Source organism: Procambarus clarkii, chromosome 67, assembly GCF_040958095.1.
Source record: "Procambarus clarkii isolate CNS0578487 chromosome 67, FALCON_Pclarkii_2.0, whole genome shotgun sequence".
In the NCBI taxonomy this organism is placed as follows: Eukaryota; Metazoa; Arthropoda; class Malacostraca; order Decapoda; family Cambaridae; genus Procambarus; species Procambarus clarkii.
In genome coordinates, this window is record NC_091216.1 from 10127646 (window position 1) to 10155001 (window position 27356).

General features: G+C 39.1%; 1 protein-coding gene across 1 annotated transcript; it reads left to right on the top strand.

Moving 5' to 3' along the window:
- Positions 1-1695: 1695 nt before the first annotated feature.
- On the top strand, positions 1696-23331 carry LOC123767843 (procathepsin L-like). The gene is made up of 6 exons (XM_045757888.2): positions 1696-1767; positions 8617-8757; positions 10456-10635; positions 16871-17062; positions 17232-17397; positions 23097-23331. Exons 1-6 carry the CDS (start codon positions 1696-1698, stop codon positions 23303-23305), a joined length of 960 nt encoding a protein of 319 aa, XP_045613844.1. The 3' UTR covers positions 23306-23331.
- The last annotated feature ends 4025 nt before the right edge of the window (positions 23332-27356 follow it).

Sequence of the window (27356 nt, forward strand, 5' to 3'; positions counted from 1 at the left end):
GCACTCCCCATGTCCCCCAGCACACCCTCTCCATATCTCTCCACAAGCACTCCCCATGTCCCCCAGCACACCCTCTGCATATCTCTCCACAAGCACTCCCCATGTCCCCCAGCACACCCTCCCCATATCTCTCCACAAGCACTCCCCATGTCCCCCAGCACACCCTCTGCATATCTCTCCACAAGCACTCCCCATGTTCCCCAGCACACCCTCTCCATTTCTCTCCACAAGCACTCCCAATGTCCCCCAGCACACCCTCCCCATATCTCTCCACAAGCACTCCCCATGTTCCCCAGCACACCCTCCCCATATCTCTCCACAAGCACTCCCCATGTTCCCCAGCACACCCTCCCCATATCTCTCCACAAGCACTCCCCATGTTCCCCAGCACACCCTCTCCATTTCTCTCCACAAGCACTCCCAATGTCCCCCAGCACACCCTCCCCATATCTCTCCACAAACACTCCCCATGTTGACCTCTCCCCGACCGGGGAGCCGGTCGGCCGAGCGGACAGCACACTGGACTTGTGATCCTGTGGTCCCGGGTTCGATCCCGGGCGCCGGCGAGAAACAATGGGCAGAGTTACTTTCACCCTATGCCCCTGTTACCTAGCAGTAAAATAGGTACCTGGGTGTTAGTCAGCTGTCACGGGCTGCTTCCTGGGGGTGGAGGCTTGGTCGAGGACCGGGCCGCGGGGACACTAAAAAGCCCCGAAATCATCTCAAGATAACCTCAAGATGTTCCCCAGCACACCCTCTCCATTTCTCTCCACAGGCACTTCCCATGTTCACCCACAACACACCCTCTTTCCTCCCTCTCTGCCCTACACATGTCCTTGCACTGTTTCCTCCCATCTTGTTCACACTTGTCCTCTCCCCTTTCTCATCTCTCGCTGCCTACACACTTCATTCTCCAAAATGTTGCTCCAAGACTGCAAATATGTTATCTGCATTTTCTAAAACCAATATCGGAATTCAATATTATTTAAGCTAATCCTCCAGTCTGTAAACTGAAGTTAACAAAAATATATTTCATGATGGAGGAATATTGAGGTCGAACAAAGTCTAATGAAGCTAGCTCCAAGCTGGCTTTCTATCTCTAACACAGACATTCTCTCTTATAGATATATATTATTATAGTTACTATTCGTGATAAACGTTATCTATTGTAATAAATTCTAAAGTGAATCAGTGTGATTGCCTGTTCTGTATGCTTTCCTGTACCATTTAATAAAATTCAACAGCACATGGTATGATTATAGGGGTTATCATTCATGAAGTGAGAACCTATACGTTAATGTGACATGGTCAATGCAAACCATGTAAGAGATCCGGTAACTCGCAAAATCAAGTTTTTGGAGGTACCCTGTTAGGTGTTGGCTTTCACAGCTCCTGAAATCCTGGTTTTTGGAGAACATTGAAACTCAGCCCTATTAGTTATCAGGAGAAGCCAGGATTGCATGAAGATCAAGTTTAACTGTAATTGCGTGTTGAAAATCTCCACAATACTATATATCATTTATAGTGATGATCATGCATAGGTAAAAATTTTAATGTCCACAAAAGTCGGGCCGCTCCACAGACCCCGGTCAATGTCATGTACCTTTGACAAACATTTGCCCATACCCACCACACATATAGTAGCGAGGATTGGAAATCTTATGTACATAATGACTTGCTTCTCTATTCCAACAGATGAAGGTGACAATATTGCTTCTATGTGGCTTGGCTCTAGCGGCAGCCCATCCCACCTGGGAAGAATTCAAGGTAAAGCAATTCTCATTTAAAATTTCCTGGATGTTGAATGCCATTGTGATTTACTTGGCCGCCTAAAGTAAATACAGATTATTAGAACCACAAATAATTGTTAACTTAAACATCAAACCCCATGAAGCTTATATAACATTTATATTAAATCTTGTAAATAAAAAAATAGCTTGTTTTTTAATCAGAGAGAATTTCATCTGTTTCATTTATCATTAAAAAATAAAACAACTGTGAAATTTTTGTTGATTAAAGCACTGTTTGATTTAATTAAATAATATATGAACAACCAAACTAGGTTATAAACTAAAAATTTGCATTATATAAATACAAAATGAAAGTTAGGAACCAAACCTGACGTGTCCTAGTAATCATAGGCTAAATAAATGTCATCTTAGGCCTAATATAGTACATATATGTGCTATAGTAGGAGAAGAAATGTTAACGGTTTGGTCAATATCCTTTTTCCTGAAATCTAGATAATTAAAAATATGTATCAAGAGCTTTATGGTGGTCCAACACTGTGTAACGGTCTTTTGAACAAACAGTTACTGTAAGTACAATAATTTTAAACGGAAAGGTTGGTAGAAAGAGGATACAATGAATAAGAGAAGATTGTGTTTCAAACGTTGATTGCAAAAGCCAGTGTCTTATGTATTAGATGACAGTAGGTGTATCTGTTAGAACTAAGGAATAAATAAAGAAAGGCAAGGAAACAGTAAACAAGTGAAATGAATTGTTGGAGATGAAGGTTGAGAAGATGTAGTGCAGGTGAACACTCAAGCTCTGTACATCAGGAAGTAAGCCACGCAATTTGAATAATATTAACTGCAGGTTTACAAAGTTAATATATGTCGTACCTAGTTGCCAGAACGTACTTCTTGGCCTACTATGCAGGGCAAGATTTGCCTAATAGGCCGAGTGATTTTCTTTATTGTCAATAAATTGTTTTCAATTAGTTTATTTGAATTATAATTATTAAATTATACTAGGATTTTAAATTACTGACTTAATTGTGTTAGTTTAGGTTACGTCGAGCGGAGCCGGTCGGCCGAGAGGACAGTACGCTGGACTTGTGATCCTGTGGTCCCAGGATCGATTCTGGGCGCCGGCGAGAAACAATGGGCAGAGTTTCTTTCACCCAATGTCCCTGTTACCTCGTAGTAAAATAGGTACCTGGGTGTTAGTCAGCTGTTAGCCCCTGTGGGTGGAGGCCGGGTCGAGGACCGGGTCGCGGGGATACTAAAGCCCCGAAATCATCTCGAGATAACCTCAAGATAAGATAACCTAGGCTTAGATAGGTAAGGTTAGGTTAAGTAGGGTTGGTTAGGTAGGCCATCCGGTTGTGATACTCAAGTGGATTAAGGCGTCCTGTACATACCAGTTGTGTTGCTCCTCGCAGTACGGGTTAGAGTCACTTCTGGGGTGTGAGTTTTCAGTTGCATATAGTCCTGGCAACCCGTTCTCGCAAATTCGTAAAGTCAATATTGACTTATTAACTACGTGCATAGGTGATATACTAAACATAATAGATACCCTTAAAAAGATTCATAGAAAACACCGTCCTTACCTAACCTACTTAGTATCTTAAGATAAGCATCTTATTGCTTCGTAATTACAATTATTACTTAACCTATACCTATTATAGGTTAGGTAATAATTGTAATTACGAAGCAATAAGATGCTTATCTTAACATACTAAGAAGGTTAGGTAAGGTCGGTGTTTTCTATGAATCTTTTTAAGGGGATCTATTACGTTAAGTATGTCACCTATGCACAGATTTAATAAGTCAATATTGACTTATTAAATTTGCGAGAACGGGTTGTCCTGGGGACCATTCAGGCTTGTCCGCATTTGTGTTCCTCACGTGTGCCCCAAAGAAAGAGGTGATTCGATAAAATTCTATGCCCAAGATTACCATCAGAGTGCCAGTGGGCTGTTGGGCTAAATAGCCTCGGCTACTATCAGTTTTTGTCCAGTCGTGATGGTCAAGTGGATTAAATGGATGTTTCTTATATTTCTTTTCACTGTTGATGGTAACTGAAAAATCAATTCTCCAAAATTAATTTTTATTTCTAGTCTGACGCGACACTTGAACGCGTTTCGTAAAACTTATTACATTTTCAAAGACTAGTTTACACACACACACAACTACAACTGAACAGAGTTTAAACAGCTTCGATTTTATACCTGCATATGGGTGAGGTGATATGTTACAACAGTTTTGGATGAGGTGAAAACAAACTTTCAACACAAGACAGAACACGAAACAAGGAGTATAATATTTTGTAAGTTAAAGGGAAGAATGGAAGTAACTGCAAAAGGCCTAATGGCCCATATTTCTTGATGCTTCTATATTGGTGCGGAGTCTTGAAGTGGGTAGAATATATTTGTGCATTAATTGGCTGTTGATAGCTGGTGTCGACTTCTTAATGTGTAGTGCCTCGCAGATATCTAGCCGCCTGCTATCGCTGTATCTATCGACGATTTCCGTGTTTTTTGTTAAGACTTCTCTGGTGATGGTCTGGTTGTGGGAAGAGATTATATGTTCCTTAATGGAGTCCTGTTTCTTATGCATCGTTAATCGCCTAGAAAGAGATGTTGTTGTCTTGCCTATATACTGAATTCTTTGAGGCTTACAGTCCCCAAGTGGGCATTTGAAGGCATAGACGACATTGGTCTCTTTTAAAGCGTTCTGCTTTGTTTCTGGAGAGTTTCTCATGAGTAGGTTGGCCGTTTTCTTGGTTTTATAGTAGATCGTCAATTGTATCTTCTGAAATTTTGTATGTAGTGATAACGTTTCTATTAACAATATCTTTCAGAACCCTTTCCTCCGTTTTATGAGCTGTGGAAAAGAAGTTCCTGTAAAATAGTCTAATATGGGGTACAGGTGATGTGTTATTTGTCTCTTCAGAGGTTGCATCGCGTTTCACCTTCCTTCTTATGATGTCTTCAACGAAACCATTGGAGAAGCCATTGTTGACTAGGACCTGCCTTACCCTACAGAGTTCTTCATCGACTTGCTTCCATCCTGAGCTGTGGGTGAGAGCACGGTCGACATAAGCGTTAACGACACTCCTCTTGTACCTGTCTGGGCAGTCACTGTTGGCATTGAGGCACATTCCTATGTTTGTTTCCTTAGTGTAGACTGCAGTGTGGAAACCTCCGCTCCTTTCCATGACTGTTACATCTAGAAAGGGCAGCTTCCCATCCTTCTCCATCTCGTAAGTGAAACACAACACAGAATTCCTCTCAAATGCCTCCTTCAGCTCCTGCAGATGTCTGACATCAGGTACCTGTGTAAAAATGTCGTCAACATACCTGCAGTATATGGCCGGTTTCAAGTTCATGTCGACTAAGACCTTTTGTTCGATGGTACCCATGTAGAAGTTCGCAAACAGGACACCTAGGGGCGAACCCATGGTGACCCCATCTACTTGCTTATACATGTGCCCATCCGGGCTCAAGAAGGGTGCCTCTTTAGTACAAGCTTGGAGTAGTTTCCTTAGAATGTTTTCTGGTATGTCAAGAGGAGTACAGGCCGGATCACGATACACTCTGTCCACTATAATCCCAATTGTTTCATCCACAGGTAAGTTGGTAAACAGTGATTCTACATTCAACGAGGCTCTTATCCCTGTGGCCCGTGTTCCCCGCAGTAAGTCAACAAATTCCTTTGGAGACTTCAGGCTGAAGGTGCAAAGGACATAAGGAGTCAGCAAGCCGTTGAGTCGCTTCGCCAGTCTGTACGTGGGTGTGGGTATCTGGCTAATGATTGGCCGAAGTGGGTTTCCAGGCTTATGTGTCTTGACATTTCCATAGGCGTATGGATTCGCGTATGGTTACGCATATGGATATATATATATATATATATATATATATATATATATATATATATATATATATATATATATATATATATATAAATATATATATATATATTATATATATTATATATATTATATATATATATATATATATTATTTATTATATATATATATATATACACGAGGCTCCTCTTGATGATGTCGTTGACTCCTCATGACTTGCAATCTTACCCTGTGATTTACGGCATACCAGACCATGACGACCATATTGGTCTGCCATCGCAATTCCAAAGATGCACCTATGTTCAGTGAGGATGGGGCGGCAGGGCGAAGGGCAACTCCAATGCGGAGAGTGTCATGATTGAGGTGAGTTCCCAGTGCTGTATTAGGCACAGCATAATAATTAGGCACAGCCAACATTCATACAATAAATGAATGTAGGAATAAAGTGTTTAGACAGATTGAACAGACGTAAACTATACCTATAAGGTGCACGTTTCATACATGTTGAATAAAAAATGAAAACTGACAAGCAATTTTATGTTACTTGACAATAAATGACAATAAATGAAGTCATAGATTCTCTCCCCATGTGGTGAAGGTTGACATCAACCAATTTCTTTCAAAATTGGCACGTAAGCAGAGAAGTTTACGTTGTGTACGGTGTATTCGTTTCATGCAAATCCCCCGATAAAAAATACGAAAAACAAGAAAAATCAATTTTTTTTAACAAATTTGTTTTGCCATAAAACTAATGATTAAAATGCTTTATTATATGCTATTGTGATAGCTTAGAGTCATAGACGTGATTTCAGTTGACATTTGTGTTTGATGTTAATTTTTGACAATTTTGGAAAAATTTTGACACTAATAATGAGTATCTCAAAGCTTAAGAAGATCAAACTTCCTCCACCTATACTGTCTCTCGTGTTGTTAAATAGTTAACAGGGTAATATTATCCATTTTTTCTCAGCTAAATCTTGAAATTATAGGTACAAGCTTAGCAGAAATATTATTTTAATTTTTTTTCACAGCAAGAAGTTACTGATGTGAATGACTTGCATATAGTCATCATGCAAAGCTTCCTCCTTAATCTCGACGATGCATCCTACATTGTGTTTTATTTGCAAAATTTGACTATACAAAATTGTATAGCAAATAAAATATACGATAGAAATGCATAACAATACTTTAAAGTAACTTAGGGCCTTACTTAACATAGCCAATGTTAGGCCTAGATTATGTTAGATCAAGTCATTGTTCACGTTTATATATGTTGCTTATAATCTCTCTATTGTAATGATTTTATTTTGACAACATAGCAAAGTGTGAACTCTGAATAATGTATTATTTTGTATATAGAGTCGTATATTCTGTTGGCATATGCTCTCGGCCCTTTACTGGGCGCGCCTTATGCCTTAGCTCTACCTCCTAAACTCTCATTCTTAATTGCTGCTAACTGGAGATAATTGGAAACACCTTAACACTGCACTTGTACCTCTCAGTCATTTTCACCCGGAAATAATTCTTCCTCTCCACCAGCTGTGTAATCAAATGTATATTTTTAGTTTTTTCTCTTCTTGCTTACATGGTATAACTCTCTTTACCTACACCTATCACGCTCTATTATTTATTTCCTAAACGTTTTTACCGATATATAGTAAGTTAGTCTTTAAATCAACAACAGTAATTCTCGATTCTCTAAATAATCCAGTCCAGGGGCATCAGTGACTTAATAGTTCAACCTGAAAATGGATTTTCACCTTTTTCATATCCAGATATTCATACTATAGATCTAATAAACGGCTTTTTATATGCAAATCTAACACCTAATAATTGAGATAATCATGAAAACGTCTACATCTTGTTACCCGCCATGTGCTTTAGGGGTGGCATGACAAATTTGTGCAAGATTGACACTCAACAATATTGTCAGTTTCTTAAAACAATCACTGGAGCTTGAGACAGGTAAAGAAAGTATTGGTCAAACCCTTAATAACAAAACTCTGGAAATCATTTAATACTGTAAGCATTACGTACAAATTATTGGAGCTGATTGCTTGGTCAATCAAAGAGATTGTGCTTGGTTTATAAAATGCTTGCCTAATACTCACACTCTTTTACTCCAAATATACTATGATACTCCCTCATTACAGATTTCCCTAGACACTTAATGACACTTGACACCTGTAATATGTCATCTTGTCAAATATTTTCCTTTACATGATCAATAATTTTTTACTTTCATAGTTCCAGACGAAGAGAATAAGCGCAAATCCCGAAAGAGTTATAAGATAGATATTTACAATCCACTCCAGTCAACGTTACAGACTGGAGACGAACTTAGCGCCTGTTATGATACCAAACAACTAGCAATGTCAGCTCTAGCCTGAAACACGTTTCAGTTTCCCTTGACGCAATGCACGAAGGTCATCAACGATGACGGCACATTACAGCACTCTCCAGACATTTTTACCAAACTAACTTTTCATATTCGGTGATGCCTGCTCTGGCTTCCTATGAATCGTCTTCATTTGCTAAGGAAACAAGAAATGAGAAACAATAGATTGATGATAAAATAATTTGTCTTTAAATACAACAAATATTAATACAGTAACCTTTAATAACCGAATTGGCACCAATGATTTTTGTTACTATGTTAAATACCGTTCAGATCTCATTAAGTACTGTGCTCTTTAGGTTTAATCTCCAAATATACGTATTTTTGCTTCCTAGTCAAATCAGAACGGTCTACATCATGCAGACAATGATTCACAATAACGAGGCTGGGGTATGATAACCAAAACACACATCTGAAAATGAAGAAACGACGAAGTTGCGGACCATCCTGGACCGTCCTGGACCGTCCTGGACTATTATGAAGTCGTAAAAACGTCATCGTTTCTTCATTTTTTTATATGTTGTTTTGTCATCAGGTCTGCAATATGTGTGATAATTAGGAATATGTGCAGTGTGTAAAGTACTAAGAATGTGGTTTTATTACAAGCGTTTATTAATTTTCAGGCTAAATATGGCCGCAAGTATAAGAACTCAGAAGAAGAAAATCACCGCAAGAGTGTGTTCCAGACAAATCTTCAGTTCATCGTCAAGTTTTCAAAGGAGAACTCTACCCACAACGTGGCGATGAACGAGTTTGGTGACATGGTTGGTCTCTGTGCCATGTGGTTATTATTGTGTTGGAATTATGACCCGGGATGAACCACTGGAACCAGAAAGCTATCCTGTGCTAGTCTCTAATGCATAATATTGTATTTCCTGAAATATATGTTTAAATTTCTCACACAAGCATTAACACAACCTATGGTGAAGAGGTCAGAATACTCGTCTCGCAATCAGTCAGACAGATGTAATTTTAAGCTTGGGGGGACGATGGCTCTTCGAACTTTAATTTCGCTCAGTTTTGTGCACTGAACCTTCATTACGTTGATCTCACTACACTGATCCTTCATTTCCAAACAATATTCAGTTCGCCCCTGTACAGTGACATAATATTCAATACGCCCCTGTACAAAGACTCAATTATCAATTTGCCATTGTACAACGACACACTATTCAGTTTGCCCTAAAACAACGACACACTATTCAGTTTGCCCTTATACAACGACACAATATTCAGTTTGCCCTTATACAACGACACAATATTCAGTTTGTCCTTGTACAACGACACAATATTCAGTTTGCCCTAAAACAACGACACACTATTCAGTTTGTCCTTGTACAACGACACAATATTCAGTTTGCCCTAAAACAACGACACACTATTCAGTTTGTCCTTGTACAACGACACAATATTCAGTTTGCCCTAAAACAACGACACACTATTCAGTTTGCCCTAAAACAACGACACACTATTCAGTTTGCCTTTGTACAACAATACAATATTCAATTTGTCCCTGTACAATGGCACAATATTCAGTTCGCTGCAATTAACTAGTAAATGCGTGGCAATTATTTTCCTGGATAGTAAGTGTTATTTTTTTCTGCTAATGCATCAAAAGCACAGAAAATGGCGCTAATTGCCTAAAAAATATGGTGTAAACTTTGACTGAGAGAGCTTTGGGAAGACGTGTTGAAGGGATGTGAAGGCTGCTGACTTATGAAGCAATGTCTGCTGACTTATGAAGCAATGTCTTTCCAGTCTCCGTAGTGTAGTGGTAAGACACTTGCCTGGGATTCTGCGACCGCTTTGTCAAGGGTTTGTATCCTGGCCGGGGAGGATTTACTGGGCGCAAATCCTTAACTGTAGCCTCTGTTTAACGCAACAGTAAAGTGTGTACTTGGTTGTAACAACGATTCTTCGCGGCGGGGATCGTATTCCAGGGACCTGCCCGAAACGCTACGCGTACTAGTTGCTGTACAAGAATGTAAGAACTGTTGTATAAATAAACAAAATGTGTCACAGCTCTAGATAAGGAGTAGCCAGCCTTCAAGTACCTCAGAGACCTCTTCCCTGTGGTTTCTTAAGCAAGATTCAAAGCAAAGTTTGAGAGGAATAATAACCATTTGCTGTAAATCAGAGGCATAAGCAACAAGTAAATAATACTTGCTTCGCAGTAACAAAAATAGTGTTACATTGTATAACAAATCAATAAATTCATCCCCCTTTGCACGTAGGAATAGTTAGGGACCTATCTGTAAATGATTGGCAATTCGTGTTATGAGGCTATATGACATTGATTAACTAAACCAGTTTCAGTACTTTACCTGCGTTTTAAATCCAACGTAACAAACTTAACCTATAAGATTAGCATAATTTTTTTGCCTCATACTTGTAAAATAAATATTGTAGTGCATTAAATATATTGCTTCGTCACGAGTCCAAACTAACTTGTTGTATGACAGACGAATGAAGAATTCAACAAAAGGATGAACGGATACGTACCTTCGTCGTCCCGAGAGGCCAACACAGTATTCAGCCCCCAGACAAGGGTCCTGCCAGCTGCTGTGGATTGGCGCACCAGCGGCTACGTCACTCCTGTCAAGAACCAGTTACAATGTGGCTCTTGTTGGGCATTTTCTGCGGTAAGTATTTTGTCCTCGTTCCAAAGGGATGGTAAATGGCCAGAGTGTTGTAAGTGATACTGTTGTAGCAAGCGGTCTGCATGACAAGTTAGTGATCCACTTCTTGGGAAGTTTACTTCTTCAATAAATATTTCTTCTCAACCTATAAGTGGACTGCCTCTTCTTCAGCGATTTTTTATAACCTTGAATATTATACGTCTAACTTCAAAAATAACTGTTTTACCGAGGAAATTGTCAGGGGCAGTAACGAGGATTCATTTGAACAAATCCACAGGGCCGTGACGAGGATTCGAACCTACGTCCGAGAGCATCCCAGATGCTGCATTTATCGACTGAGCTACGACATGTTCACCTTTGTGGATTTGTTCATTTGATGCATCACGCTATTATGATTTCTGTGTTTAATGAGGATTCGAACCTATGTGCTGGGTATTCCCCAGACACCCAGGTATTTTGGCTGGAGTCACAGGTATTTTGTAATGTTTCTCATTGATATGTCACGTTACTGTGATTTCTTTGTGAACTATTTTATTATGTTAACCAAATTAAAATGTCTATTCTAAAGAAAGTTCTGCAGCTTCAGTGATACGCAGATTGACTTTGAGTTTATGATTTATAACTTTTGTTAGTTTCAGCATATACTACAAATACCACATGACGTACTTAAAGGTCAGGGAAAAGTAAATACAATAGCAGCTAAAGTGAGGGATGAAATTTTAATACTTTTAGATTTTAATCACAAGAGACACAGATTTGATCAATCAATTGAACATTCTGTTCAAAAACACACAGAAACCATATTTAATTTGATCATGTACAGAATATATACCCTAGTTCATCACACACAGGACATACACTCTACTCCATCACACACAGGACATACACTCTACTCCATCACACACAGGACATACACTCTACTCCATCACACACAGGACATACACTCTACTCCATCACACACAGGACATACACTCTACTCCATCACACACAGGACATACACTCTACTCCATCACACACAGGACATACACTCTACTCCATCACACACAGGACATACACTCTACTCCATCACACACAGGATATACACTCTACTCCATCACACACAGGACATACACTCTACTCCATCACACACAGGACATACACTCTACTCCATCACACACAGGATAAACACTCTACTCCATCACACACAGGATATACACTCTTCTCCATCACACACAGGACATACACTCTACTCCATCACACACAGGATATACACTCTTCTCCATCACACACAGGACATACACTCTACTCCATCACCCACAGGATATACACTCTACTCCATCACACACAGGACATACACTCTACTCCATCACACACAGGATATACACTCTACTCCATCACACGCAGGATATACACTCTTCTCCATCACACACAGGACATACACTCTACTCCATCACACACAGGACATACACTCTACTCCATCACACACAGGATATACACTCTACTCCATGACACACAGGATATACACTCTACTCCATCACACACAGGATATACACTCTACTCCATGACACACAGGATATTCATTCTTCTCTATCACACATAAGATATATACTTTTCTCAATCACACACAGGAAACAATCATCTATATATAACATTCCAGAAACACATTTAATCCATGACGCACGATAAAACTCGTTCTGTTCATTCATTCAAGGAAAACACACACTATTCCATCATATACAGGAAACTCACACTATTCTATCTAACATAGGAAACACACACTATTCCATCAAACATAGGAAACACACAATATTCCATCAAACACCTAAAATACATTCTATACTATAACACACAGCCTGCATATTCTAATCCAGTATACATTGTAAACACACTATTCTTGATAACATAGCAGAGAAACGCTATTCTTAATCACAGCCAGTGATTATACTCTGCTTTCATACCACACCAAAACCCACTATTCCATCATAAATTAGGAACATACTATACTCCTCCATACACCTGGAATACACTATTATTTCACACACCATAAACACATTGGTGGGAATTTACTTGTGGGAACAATTTTATTTTAATTTAATCTTATTTAATTAGTACCGAAATTTAAGTTAAGTATTGGTGTAAGTAAATTATATGTTTATTTAATTTAAAAGGTGTGGACTGTATCTTAGATCTCTACACAAATATATCCCATTGACTTGGGGGATTCAGCTATATATATTTCACTATTACTACTTAATTAATCAATAAATTATTGAATAATATGATTTATTTTATATATAAATTTAATTGGCTATACGAATATTAGAGAGTAAAGGCCTTAGCTGTAGGTGATGTTGGTGCTCAGACACGGAGACGTATTAGTCACGTGGGCCAAGCGTCTCTGCCTGACGACAAGAGGTGACTACGACGTCCCTCCCGGGGCAGTCAATAAGCCTTTCCTTCATAATGCATAATCCCTTCCCTTCTCCAAGTTTATATCTCAGCCTGCCCACAATTTACTATATAATGTTGTTCACAAATTATTAGAATTATTTAATCACGAACTAAAGTGATATATCGGTTAAGACTGCTTACTCCTTGGGGCTGGTCTTCCTACCTCATAACCATAACTAATCAGTAATGCTCGATTGCCCATACGTTACTAATGTATCAAAAATGGAACGAGGTACCTCCTGAGAAGTAGACATATCATTCCCATTTCGTCCCCATGGTGCAGTGGTAAGGCACTCGCAAGACCCTACGCGAGTGCTTTGGCCTGGGTTCGAATCCTGGCCGGAGAGGATTTACAGGGTGACAGTCCTAAACTGTAGCCTCTGTTCACCCAGCAGTGAATGGGTACCTGGTTGTTAAATTATTTGGTGGGGTCGCATTCCGGAGAAAATTAGGATTAAGGACCTGCCTGAAATGCTTTGCGTGCTAGTGGCTTTACAGGAATGTAGAAACTCTCGTATATAAAAATAAATGAATTAAATAAATAAAATTCATCAGTGGAATCATAGAAGCCTGGCTAATGTAGGAAAACCCAGCACTCTGTCGTGTGTCTCGTTAAGAAGTTGTTATGGTGGCAAGTTCCTCTCTCCCAGAAGAGGCGTTCGTACGTGGCAAAATGTTATCGTATTCCGGGAGGGAGCGGTGGTGGTTAAAGCTTACTTTCTTTGAAATAAGCTCAAATTTATTTTATTACGTTAATTTATGCATAAGGAAATCCTCAGACTGTACGAATTACATGTTTATGATCAAACACAAATTAGCTCTGTCATTCAATGATATTTGCTGACGTGAGAGGCCATTTCTGATAAATGAATGGAATAATTAATTTCAAGTCTTCCTGTTTAAGTAAATTTACTTGAATATTATTTTGGTAATTTTACATAGCAACAGAAAATACATTTTACTGGTGTATATTTTATTAAATGGAAACTAAGTAAATTTATATAGAACTAGGTGAGAAAGATTTCCCAAAACAATCTACTTCGTCACATATCAACACAAGCTGGAAACTAGCTATACTCATCTTACGCTTGGCAACACTAGTTATTTACATGGGAGAAACAATGTTAAGTCAAACACCGCAAACACAGTCTACTCCATTACACTTTGAGAACACACTCTACTTTATCAAATTCCTAAAACACTATTCCATTACCCATCGGAAACAAATTCTGATCTATCACAAGCGGATGCACTCCTCTCCATTACCCACTAAATACACATTAATTCATCATACCGGAAACACACTTCTCTATCACAAATAAAAAATACACTGTACTCCGTCATTCTCCGAGCACATACAATACTCCTTCAAACACCGAAAACATTCACTTCAAGGTCACACCTTTTCTAACACATTCCATAACACTTCCTAATGCTCTGCTCCATTATAAAACGATAACACACTCACCTCAATCACACACTGGAAAAACACTCTTCTTCATCACACACAGGGAATAAAATCTACTCCCTCAGACACACGGAATGCAATGTTCTCCATCACACGCCAAAACACACCCAGATTCATCACCCACCAGGAACACTCTCTGCTCTATGACACACCAGATCTCACTCAACTCCATCACACCCTGGAATCAAACTCTGATTTACCTCACTTCAGAAACACACTCTACTATACCAGTCTCCGGAAATATACTGGACATATATATACCATCACTAAGAACATACTCTACTCTATAACACAATAGAAGCACACTGTGCACTATAACACTCAGAAAACACTCTCCGCTCCATCATACACCTAGATTAAACACCACTTCATCACACACCAAAGACAAACACTGTTTCCCTATTCATCATTAAAAGGGTTTACTCAGTCCCAAAATATTGAGCAGGAGTACTCTGCTCCTCTACACACCGATTAATTAGTCACCTTTATTACACACACAAAACTCATTACATTCCATCCCATTCATAAATCACGTTCTACCCCTATTTATACTACTCTATATTCTACACATAAGGAACATAATATACTTCATTAAACACCAGTATCACTTCCTACTCCATCACACACAGAGAGCACACTATACTCCATCAGACACAGGGAGCACACTATACTCCATCACACACAGAGAGCACACTGTACTCCATCACACACAGAGAGCACACTATACTCCGTCACAGATAGGGAACACACTCTACTCCATCACACACAGAGAGCACACTATACTCGATCACACACAGGCAGCACACTATACTCCATCAGACACAGGGAGCACACTATACTCCATCACAGATAGGGAACACACTCTACTCCATCACACACAGAGAGCACACTATACTCGATCACACACAGGCAGCACACTATACTCCATCACACACAGGGAGCACACTATACTCCATCACAGATAGAGAGCACACTCTACTCCATCACACATAGGGAGCACAATGTACTCCATCACACACAGGGAGCACACTATACTCGATCACACACAGGGAACACACTCTACTCCATCACACACATTGAACACACACTATTCCATCACACACAGGGAACACATACTCCCCCATCAGACACAGGGAAGACACATTACTCCATCACACACAGGGAACACACACTACTCCCTCACACACACACAGGGAACATGATCTACTCAATCATACACAGTGAACATGATCTATTCCATCACACATAGGGAACATGATGTATTCCATCACACATAGGGAACATGATCTACTCCACTACACACTGGGAACATGATCTACTCCATCACACACAGGGAACATGAACTATTCCATCACACATAGGGAACATGATCTACTCCTTCACACACAGGGAACATGATCTACTCCATCACACACTGGGAACATGATCTATTCCATCACACACACAGAGGAACATGATCTACTCCATCACCCGAAGGAACATTATCAATGAACTCATAAACTCTGCACCTTCCATCACATAAACTGTGCCTCATCCATCACATAAATTTTTCTCCATCAATCACATAAACTGTGTTCCATCCATCACATAAACTATGCTCTATCAATCACATAAATTTTTCTCCATCATTCACATAAACTGTGTTCCATCCATCACATAAACTATGCTCCATCAATCACATAAACTGTGTTCCATCCATCACATAAACTGTGCCTCATCCATCACATAAATTTTTCTCCATCCATCACATAAACTATGCTCTATCCATCACATAAACTGTGTTCCATCCATCACATAAAGTGTGCCTCATCCATCACACAAACTGTGCTCTATCCATCATACAAACTGTGATGGATAATTTGGAAACACACGTGGAAACACTATGTACCATCACACACTGTACGATGTGTAAATTCTGGTCGATCACACAATGGACTCTCAATATTTACTATCTAACATAAACTATGCCTACTAGCATGATCTAAACACATCTTGGTGAGAACAACAAGGTGAGTACATCTATGCTATGCTTTAATTCACACTTCACAAAGTGTCATCATAAGTGTTGACTGTAAGTAAGTCTGGCAACTGGAGCCTGCTTCTGCTACTTTATTTGCCAGGATTTTGGTGGATCGCTCCATTAACATGAATGTATATATATAACAGAAAATTATATTCTGGGTTAGAGCATCTTGGCATTAACATATTGCGAATTTTTCCTCAATAATGTGACGTGACTAAATATAGATACCATGATCGGCAGTGGTGCTTAAGGTGCTTTGCTTACTTATCATCCTGGCACACCTGCAAGAAAGATTCTCTGCCTGGCTTTTTACACAGACCGGCTCCTTGGAGGGTCAACAGTTCCGAAAATCCGGCAAACTTGTGAGACTCTCCGAGCAGCAGCTGGTCGACTGTGCCGGCGGTGTTTACCAAAACCAGGGATGTAACGGTGGCTTGATGAATTATGCCTTTAACTACCTCAAGGCTTATGGGTCTGACAGTGAAGCTTCCTACCCTTACGTGGGAGTGGTAAGTGGTCCTTATCTACACTGCACGTTCTTGGTTGCAAACTGACAATTATATTGTTTAAAATTATTATATTTGTTTGTAAAGATCATTTTTACTTCTATGTTTTATGATATTAACAGAATATATTTTTGCAAGACAGAGATAATTTTTTTTATTTTAATATTTGCAGCAAGGGACTTGCAAGTTCTCAGCAAGCAACATCGCCGCCAGAGTAACTGGCTACGTCAACGTAGCTTCACAAAGTGAGAGTGCTCTGATGACAGCCATAGCGACCGTAGGTCCCATCTCTGTGGCCATCGATGCCGGCCACTCATCATTCCAGTTCTACAGCGGTGGTGAGCTCACACCCGTATATATGCAAATGGAGGGTCCATCAAAATAAGTGAATATATTAGAGGTAGTTGAGGTAACGGATTAGTCTCAGGGACTTGATAAATCAAAGGCAACAAAAGACGAACAAAAGAGGAAGGACTTGAGAACAAAGGACAATAAAACCGTTTTTACATGGAACTAAAAGAAGCTGTAGAAATCCTAGGGCTTAAAGATGAAAGTATCATTACCTGCAAGCCAAAGATGTGTTTTTTTTTAATTTGTTCATTATTTTCCAACACTGACATGGTCACACATTTACAATGCTAACCAAAATATATACATTTCAACATGTTATCCTTGGACATGAATTAAACATACAATATGGGACGTCCGTTAAACCTATAATTCAATGATTTTTTGAACAATAAACCACAGAAGGTTATTGTACTACTTTTAAAAGGCTAATATAATTTACATACATAAATATACAAATACACAGATTTACGACTGTCTTACATAAACACTGTTCAAGGTGTTCTTAACAATGTCATTATTGTGCGTTTACAAAGGTGAAGTGCAATTCTGACCAGTTTACCCATATCCTGTATACACGTACGTACACACAACACACACATACATACATACATACATACATACATATATATATATATATATATATATATATATATATATTATATATATATATATATATATATATATATATATATATATATATATATATATATATATATATATATATATAATCTTGGACAACACACACCAGTGGGCCTCGAACCCAGAAAGCACAACTACCTTCCAGTAGCTGCCATAACTAGTACGCCTTAACCCACTACACCATCAGACCCTTAAAAGAAGTAGAGACTTCGAGATATATATATACACCTCAAATAACTCCACTTCCCAAGGGCACTAGACAAGTAACTACGCATAGTAACCTCTCACTTGTCTAGTGCCCTTGGGAAGTGGAGATATTTGAGGTGTATATATATCTCGAAGTCTCTACTTCTTTTAAGGTCTGATGGTGTAGTGGGTTAAGGCGTACTAGTTATGGCAGCTACTGGAAGGTAGTTGTGCTTTCTGGGTTCGAGGCCCACTGGTGGGTGTTGTCCAAAGATTGTTAATCTTCACTTGTGGTTTAAGCAAGTATAGGCATATATATATATATATATGCCTATATATGTATATATATATATATTGGTGTATACTGGCAGCAGGTTTTCTTTCAAACATGTTTCATTGAATATGACCGCATATTCTGTATTTATTATTTTCTGGTTTAGGGCTTCTATCCCTCTAACTATTTTCTTAGCATCAGGGCTTAATTGGAATAGGAGTTCCTCCAAAACTCATTTTCGTACTTTTAAGGTGAAGAAAAGAAGTGATTTACTATAGAGTGTATTACACTTATTTGTATAATTTGCACGACGTTTCGAACCTCCATGGTTCATTCTCAAGTGAACAGATCTTACAATACTAGTTGATTTATACCCGCATTAGGTCAGGTGATAATACAATGAAGGTGAAAAACATGGGGGGATACATAAGGGATAAACATAGGGGCTGCAGAAGGCTTATTGGCCCATACGAGGCATCTCCTATCTAAACACAAAGATTAATCCAGTGTAATTGGCCTAAGGCCAATTACACTGGATTAATCTTTGTGTTTAGATAGGAGATGCCTCGTATGGGCCAATATGCCTTCTGCAGCCCCTATGTTTATCCCTTATGTATCCCCCATGTTTTTCACCTTCATTGTATTATCACCTGACCTAATGCGGGTATAAAATCAACTAGTATTGTAAGATCTGTTCACTTGAGAATGAACCATGGAGGTTCGAAACGTCGTGCAAATTATACAAATAAGTGTAATACACTCTATAGTAAATCACTTCTTTTCTTCACCTTAAAAGTACGAAAATGAGTTTTGGAGAACTCCTATTCCAATTAAGCCCTGATGCTAAGAAAATAGTTAGAGGGATAGAAGCCCTAAACCAGAAAATAATAAATACAGTATATATATATGCATATATATATATATATAAATATATATATATATATATATATATATATATATATATATATATATATATATATATATATATATATATATATATATATATATATATATATATATGTCGTACCTAGTAGCCAGAACGCACTTCTACGCCTACTATGCAAGGCCCGATTTGCCTAATAAGCCAAGTTTTCATGAAATAATTGTTTTATAACTACCTAACCTACCTAACCTAACCTAACCTAACTTTTTCGGCTACCAAACCTAACCTAACTTATAAAGATAGGTTAGGTTAGGTTAGGTAGGGTTGGCTAGGTTCGGTCATATATCTACATTAATTTTAACTCCAATAAAAAAAATTGACCTCATACATAATGAAATGGGTAGCTTTATCATTTCATAAGAAAAAAATTAGAGAAAATATAATAATTCAGGAAAACTTGGCTTATTAGGCAAATCGGGCCTTGCATAGTAGGCTGGGAAGTGCGTTCTGGCTACTAGTTACGACATATATATATATATATATATATATATATATATATATATATATATATATATATATATATATATATATATATATATATATATATATATAACTGAAAACTCACACCCCAGAAGTGACTCGAACCCATACTCCCAGATGCCACGCAACTGGTATGTACAAGACGCCTTAATCCACTTGACCATCACGACCGGACAAAATGAGGTGATAGCCGAGGCTATTTGAACCACCCCACCGCCGGCACTCGGATAGTAATCTTGGGCATAGCATTTTACCAAATCACCTCATTCTTTGGGGCACACGTGAGGAACACAAATGCGAACAAGCCTGAATGGTCCCCAGGACAATATGCAACTGAAAACTCACACCCCAGAAGTGACTCGAACCCATACTCCCAGATGCCACGCAACTGGTATGTACAAGACGCCTTAATCCACTTGACCATCACGACCGGACAAAATGAGGTGATAGCCGAGGCTATTTGAACCACCCCACCGCCGGCACTCGGATAGTAATCTTGGGCATAGCATTTTACCAAATCACCTCATTCTTTGGGGCACACGTGAGGAATACAAATGCGAACAAGCCTGAATGGTCCCCAGGACAATATGCAACTGAAAACTCACACCCCAGAAGTGACTCGAACCCATACTCCCAGATGCCACGCAACTGGTATGTACAAGACCGCCTTAATCCACTTGACCATCACGACCGGACAAGATTACTATCCGAGTGCCGGCGGTGGGGTGGTTCAAATAGCCTCGGCTATCACCTCATTTTGTCCGGTCGTGATGGTCAAGTGGATTAAGGCGTCTTGTACATACCAGTTGCGTGGCATCTGGGAGTATGGGTTCGAGTCACTTCTGGGGTGTGAGTTTTCAGTTGCATATTGTCCTGGGGACCATTCAGGCTTGTTCGCATTTGTGTTCCTCACGTGTGCCCCAAAGAATGAGGTGATTTGGTAAAATGCTATGCCCAAGATTACTATCCGAGTGCCGGCGGTGGGGTGGTTCAAATAGCCTCGGCTATCACCTCATTTTGTCCGGTCGTGATGGTCAAGTGGATTAAGGCGTCTTGTACATACCAGTTGCGTGGCATCTGGGAGTATGGGTTCGAGTCACTTCTGGGGTGTGAGTTTTCAGTTGCATATTGTCCTGGGGACCATTCAGGCTTGTTCGCATATATATATATATATATATATAATATATATATATATATATATATATATATATATATATATATATATATATATATATATATATTGGTATATTTGGTAGCAGTCTTTCCTGTAGACATATATTATTAAATATGACCGAAAAAGTAAGATTAATAATTCTAACACGAATTTTCTCAAGTTTTCTTATATTTTTCTTCACTGTCGATGGTAACTGAAAAATCAATTCTCCAAAATTCATTTTATTTCTAGTCTGACGCGACACTTGAGCACGTTTCGTAAAACTTATTACATTTTCAAAGACTTTAGTTTACTCACACACAACTTATAACTGAACAGAGCTTAAACATCTTCGATTTTATACCTGCATTTGGGTGAGGTGATATGTTACAACAGTTTTTGATGAGGTGAAACAAACTTTCAACACAAGACAGAACACGAAACAATAGGTATAATATTTTGTAAGTTAAAGGGAAGAATGGAAGTAACTGCAAAGGTCCTATTGGCCCATATTTCTTGATGCTTCTATAATGGTGCAGAGTCTTGAAGTGGGTATAATATAGTTGTGCATTAATTGGCTGTTGATTGCTGGTGCCGACTTCTTAATGTGTAGTGCCTCGCAGATATCTAGCCGCCTGCTATCGCTGTATCTATCGATGATTTCTGTGTTTTTTTATAAGACTTCTCTGGTGATGGTCTGGTCTGGTTGTGGGAAGAGATTATATGTTCCTTAATGGAGCCTTGTTGCTTATGCATCGTTAATCGCCTGGAAAGAGATGTTGTTGTCTTGCCTATATACTGAATTCTTTAAGGCTTACAGTCCACAAGTGGATATTTGAAGGCATAGACGACATTGGTCTCTTTTAAAGCGTTCTGCTTTGTGTCTGGAGAGTTTCTCAAGAGTAGGTTGGCCGTTTTCTTGGTTTTAGAGTAGATCGTCAATTGTATCTTCTAATTTTTGTCTGTAGGGATAGCGTTTCTATTAACAATATCTTTCAGGACCCTTTCCTCCGTTTTATGAGCTGTGGAAAAGAAGTTCCTGTAAAATAGTCTAATAGGGGGTATAGGTGTTGTGTTAGTTGTCTCTTCAGAGGTTGCATGGCGTTTCACCTTCCTTCTTATGATGTCTTCAACGAAACCATTGGAGAAGACGTTGGTGCAAGAGTATGATTCTTCAAACATCCTGGCGTCAAAACAAAAGTTGGCCGAAAGAATAATCAAAACAGGCAAAAGGTTGGCGGGAAATGACAAGGAGAAGTGGGGGAGAGAAAAACGAAACATAAGGAAAAGGAAAAGTCGTCCAGCAGAATTCGTGAGGACATCAGCAGGAGCGTAGAGCCACAAAAGGACAGAGGACTGTCCCATGGAGTATCACACCCCCAGCAGCCGCCCACCAAGCCCCCTCACGGCAACAACGAGCAAGAGAGGGAGGGGGAAGAGATGTTTAGCAAATTAGATGATAGTTCAATGCAAGGGATCTGAATCTCTTCTTAAAAATCGGAACCACATTTGCAACTGTACTCTGTTCGACTCCCATGATTTATTAAATATTCTGGACAAGGTTTCATTAAGCTCATCTATATTATTCATTAATCACCGTTCAAATATTCGTTTTGCACTTGTACATGTTGGGCTTTAATTGTTGTGTTCATATAAAGACATCCTCTACAGTAAACTAGTCAACGTGTCCTCTTCACAATCTACATATATATACATCTCACCTGCAGATATATTATCAAGATCTTTAGTAAATAAAGACAAATAATTTATTACAAATATCCCCCATTTCTTTCTAATGATATAATTATCTTATCTGTCTCACTTTTCAATAGCTGAGTCGTCTCCCTAATCTTTGTTTATTATATCTACAAAGTAACATTATTTTATTAGGTTTCTAATGTTTATGTTATATTCTAAAACCAATATTCGAGAATTTGCGTAAAAAAGGCCATTTTTTAGTGCAAATCTGGGTAAATGTGGATACATATATTAATGTGTGATTGTGTTGCAGGTGTGTACTATGAGCCGACGTGCTCGTCAACCAAACTTAACCACGGTGTACTGGCAGTGGGTTATGGTACTGACACCTCAGGAAAAGCCTACTATATCGTTAAGAACTCCTGGGGCACCACCTGGGGCTCGGCTGGGTACATTTTGATGGCTCGTAACAGGAATAACAATTGTGGTATTGCCACTGCTGCTTCCTACCCGACGGTGTAGTTATTGTAGAACTACCAGTTCAGAGAGAATAGGGAAAGCTGAATAATGAATATTTCTATGGCAGGAGGGACACAAATTTAAAATAAACCTGTTTCTACACATTGATTCTGTCATGAAATAAAGTACTTGCATTTTATTCTCATTAATTTACCTTAAAACGTTTTGCAATATAAGCTTACAAGTTTTCAGTTCAAGATGTAATTCATTAGATAAAAGGTAAACGCCCAACAGGCAACATGATGCCTTTCCTTTAACCATATATATATATATATATATATATATATATATATATATATATATATATATATATATATATATATATATATATATATTATATATATATATATATATTACATTTTCAAAGACTTTACACATACACAACTGAATAGAACTTACATATCTCCGATTTGTTTATATCTACAGTTGAGTGAGGTGGATGGGGTGAGGTGGTATTTAATAGGGTATTAATTTCATCAACACAAGACAGAACACGAAACAATGGGTATTGAAATGGAAGTGATTGTAGAAAGCCTATTGGTCCATATTTCTTGATGCTTCTATATTGGAGCGGAGTCTTGAGGTGGATAGAATATAGTTGTGCATTAATTGGCTGTTGATTGCTGGTGTTGACTTCTTAATGTGCAGTGCCTCGCAAACGTCAAGCCGTCCTGCAATCGCTGTATCTATCGATGATTTCTGTGTTGTTTACTAGGATTTCTCTGGCGATGGTTTGGTTGTGGGAAAAGATTATATGTTCCTTAATGGAGCCCTGTTGCTTATGCATCGTTAAACGCCTAGAAAGAGATGTTGTTGTCTTGCCTATATACTGTTTTTTTTTGGAGCTTACAGTCCCCAAGTGGGCATTTGAAGGCATAGACGACGTTGGTATCTTTTAAAGCGTTCTGCTTTGTGTCTGGAGAGTTTCTCATGAGTAGGCTGGCGTTTTTCTGGTTTTATAGTAAATCGTCAGTTGTATCCTCTGATTTTTGTCTGTAGGGATAACGTTTCTATTAACAATATCTTTCAGGACCCTTTCCTCCGTTTTATGAGCTGTGGAAAAGAAGTTCCTGTAAAATAGTCTAATAGGGGGTATAGGTGTTGTGTTAGTTGTCTCTCCAGAGTTGCATGGCGTTTCACTTTCCTTCTTATGATGTCTTCGACGAAACCATTGGAGAAGCCGTTGTTGACTAGGACCTGCCTTACCCTACAGAGTTCTTTGTCGACTTGCTTCCATTCTGAGCTGTGGCTGAGAGCACGGTCGACATATTGCGTTAACACACTCCTCTTGTACCTGTCTGGGCAGTCGCTGTTGGCATTTAGGCACATTCCTATGTTCGTTTCCTTAGTGTAGACTGCAGTGTGGAAACCTCGGCTCTTTTCCATGACTGTTACATCTAGAAAGGGCAGCTTACCATCCTTTTCCACCTCGTAAGTGAAACACAGCACGGAACTCTGCTGAAATGCCTCCTTCAGCTCCTGCAGATGTCTGACATCAGGTACCTGTGTAAAAATGTCGTCAACATACCTGCAGTATATGGCCGGTTTAACAATGCATAAGGAACAGGGCTTCATTAAGGAACATATAATCTCTTCCCACAACCAAACCATCGCCAGAGAAATCCTAGTAAACAACACAGAAATCATCGATAGATACAGCGATAGCAGACGGCTTGACGTTTGCGAGGCACTGCACATTAGAAGTTAACACCAGCAATCAACAGCCAATTAATGCACAACTATATTCTACCCACCTCAAGACTCCGCTCCAATATAGAAGCATCAAGAAATATGGACCAATAGGCTTTCTACAATCACTTCCATTTCAATACCCATTGTTTCGTGTTCTGTCTTGTGTTGATGAAATTAATACCCTATTAAATACCACCTCACCCCATCCACCTCACTCAAATGTAGATGTAAACAAATCGAAGATATATATATATATATTATATATATATATATTATATATATATATATATATATATATATATATTAGTATATTTTGGTAGCAGTCTTTCCTGTAGACATATATTATTAAATATGACCGAAAAAGTAAGATTAATAATTCTAACACGAATTTTCTCAATCTTTCGTACATTACGCTTCACTGTTGGAGGTAAATCAAAAATCACTTCTCCAAAATTCATTTTTATTTCTAGTCTGACGCGACACGGGCGCGTTTCGTAAAACTTATTACATTTTCAAAAGACTTCACAAATACACAACTGATTAGAACGTATCTCTGATTTTATATCTACATTTGAGTGAGGTGGGAAGGGTGATGTGGCATTAACACAAGACAGAACAGGGGGGGATATTAATAGGGTATTAAAAGTATCAACACAAGACAGAACAGAAACAATGGGTATTGAATAGAAGTGTTTGTAGAAAGCCTATTGGTCCATATTTCTTGATGCTTCTATATTGGAGCGGAGGCTTGAGGTGGGTAGAATATAGTTGTGCAATAATTGGCTGTTGATTGCTGTGTTGACTTCTTGATGTGTAGTTCCTCGCAAACGTCAAGCCGCCTGCTATCGCTGTATCTATCGATGATTTCTGTGTTGTTTACTAGGATTTCTCTGGCGATGGTTTGGTTATGGGAAGAGATTATATGTTCCTTAATGGAGCCCTGTTGCTTATGCATCGTTAAACGCCTAGAAAGAGATGTTGTTGTCTTGCCTATATACTGGGTTTTTTGGAGCTTACAGTCCCCAAGTGGGCATTTGAAGGAATAGACGACATTAGTCTCTTTTAAAGCGTTCTGTTTTGTGTCTGGAGAGTTTCTCATGAGTAGGCTGGCCGTTTTTCTGGTTTTATAGTAAATCGTCAGTTGTATCCTCTGATTTTTGTCTGTAGGGATAACGTTTCTATTAACAATATCTTTCAGGACCCTTTCCTCCGTTTTATGAGCTGTGGAAAAGAAGTTCCTGTAAAATAGTCTAATAGGGGGTATAGGTGTTGTGTTAGTTGTCTCTTCAGAGGTTGCATGGCTTTTCACTTTCCTGCTTATGATGTCTTCGAAAACCATTGGAGAAGCCGTTATTGACTAGGACCTGCCTTACCCTACAGAGTTCTTCGTCGACTTGCTTCCATTCTGAGCTGTGGCTGAGAGCACGGTCGACGTATGCGTTAACAACACTCCTCTTGTACCTGTCAGGGCAGTCGCTGTTGGCATTTAGGCACATTCCTATGTTTGTTTCCTTAGTGTAGACTGCAGTGTGGAAACCTCCGCCCTTTTCCATGACTGTTACATCTAGAAAAGGCAGCTTCCCATCCTTTTCCGTCTCGTAAGTGAAACGCAGCACGGAACTCTGCTCAAATGCCTCCTTCAGCTTCTGCAGATGTCTGACATCAGGTACTTGTGTAAAAAATGTCGTCAACATACCTGCAGTATATGGCCGGTTTCAAGTTCATGTCGACTAAGACTTTTTGCTCGATGGTACCCATGTAGAAGTTTGCAAACAGGGCACCTAGGGGAGAACCCCATGGCGACCCCATCTACTTGCTTATACATGTGCCCATCCGGGCTCAAGAAGGGTGCCTCTTTAGTACAAGCTTGGAGTAGTTTCCTCAGAATACTTTCTGGCATGTCAAGAGGAGTACAGGCTGGATCACGATACACTCTGTCGGCTATCATTCCTCCAACTCTCTAGACACAAAACAGAACGCTTTAAAAGAGACTAATGTCGTCTATGCCTTCAAATGCCCACTTGGGGACTGTAAGCTCCAAAAAACCCAGTATATAGGCAAGACAACAACATCTCTTTCTAGGCGTTTAACGATGCATAAGCAACAGGGCTCCATTAAGGAACATATAATCTCTTCCCATAACCAAACCATCGCCAGAGAAATCCTATTAAACAACACAGAAATCATCGATAGATACAGCGATAGCAGGCGGCTTGACGTTTGCGAGGCACTACACATCAAGAAGTCAACACCAGCAATCAACAGCCAATTATTGCACAACTATATTCTACCCACCTCAAGACTCCGCTCCAATATAGAAGCATCAAGAAATATGGACCAATAGGCTTTCTACAAACACTTC

What these genes read in the sequence shown, in the direction of transcription:
- LOC123767843 (XM_045757888.2), top strand. Translation starts at nt 1,696, where the DNA reads ATGAAGGTGACAATATTGCTTCTATGTGGCTTGGCTCTAGCGGCAGCC. An exon ending in CCACCTGGGAAGAATTCAAG is followed by an intron (nt 1,768 to 8,616) that starts GTAAAGCAATTC and finishes ATTAATTTTCAG; the next exon opens with GCTAAATATGGCCGCAAGTA. An exon ending in CCTACCCTTACGTGGGAGTG is followed by an intron (nt 17,063 to 17,231) that starts GTAAGTGGTCCT and finishes TAATATTTGCAG; the next exon opens with CAAGGGACTTGCAAGTTCTC.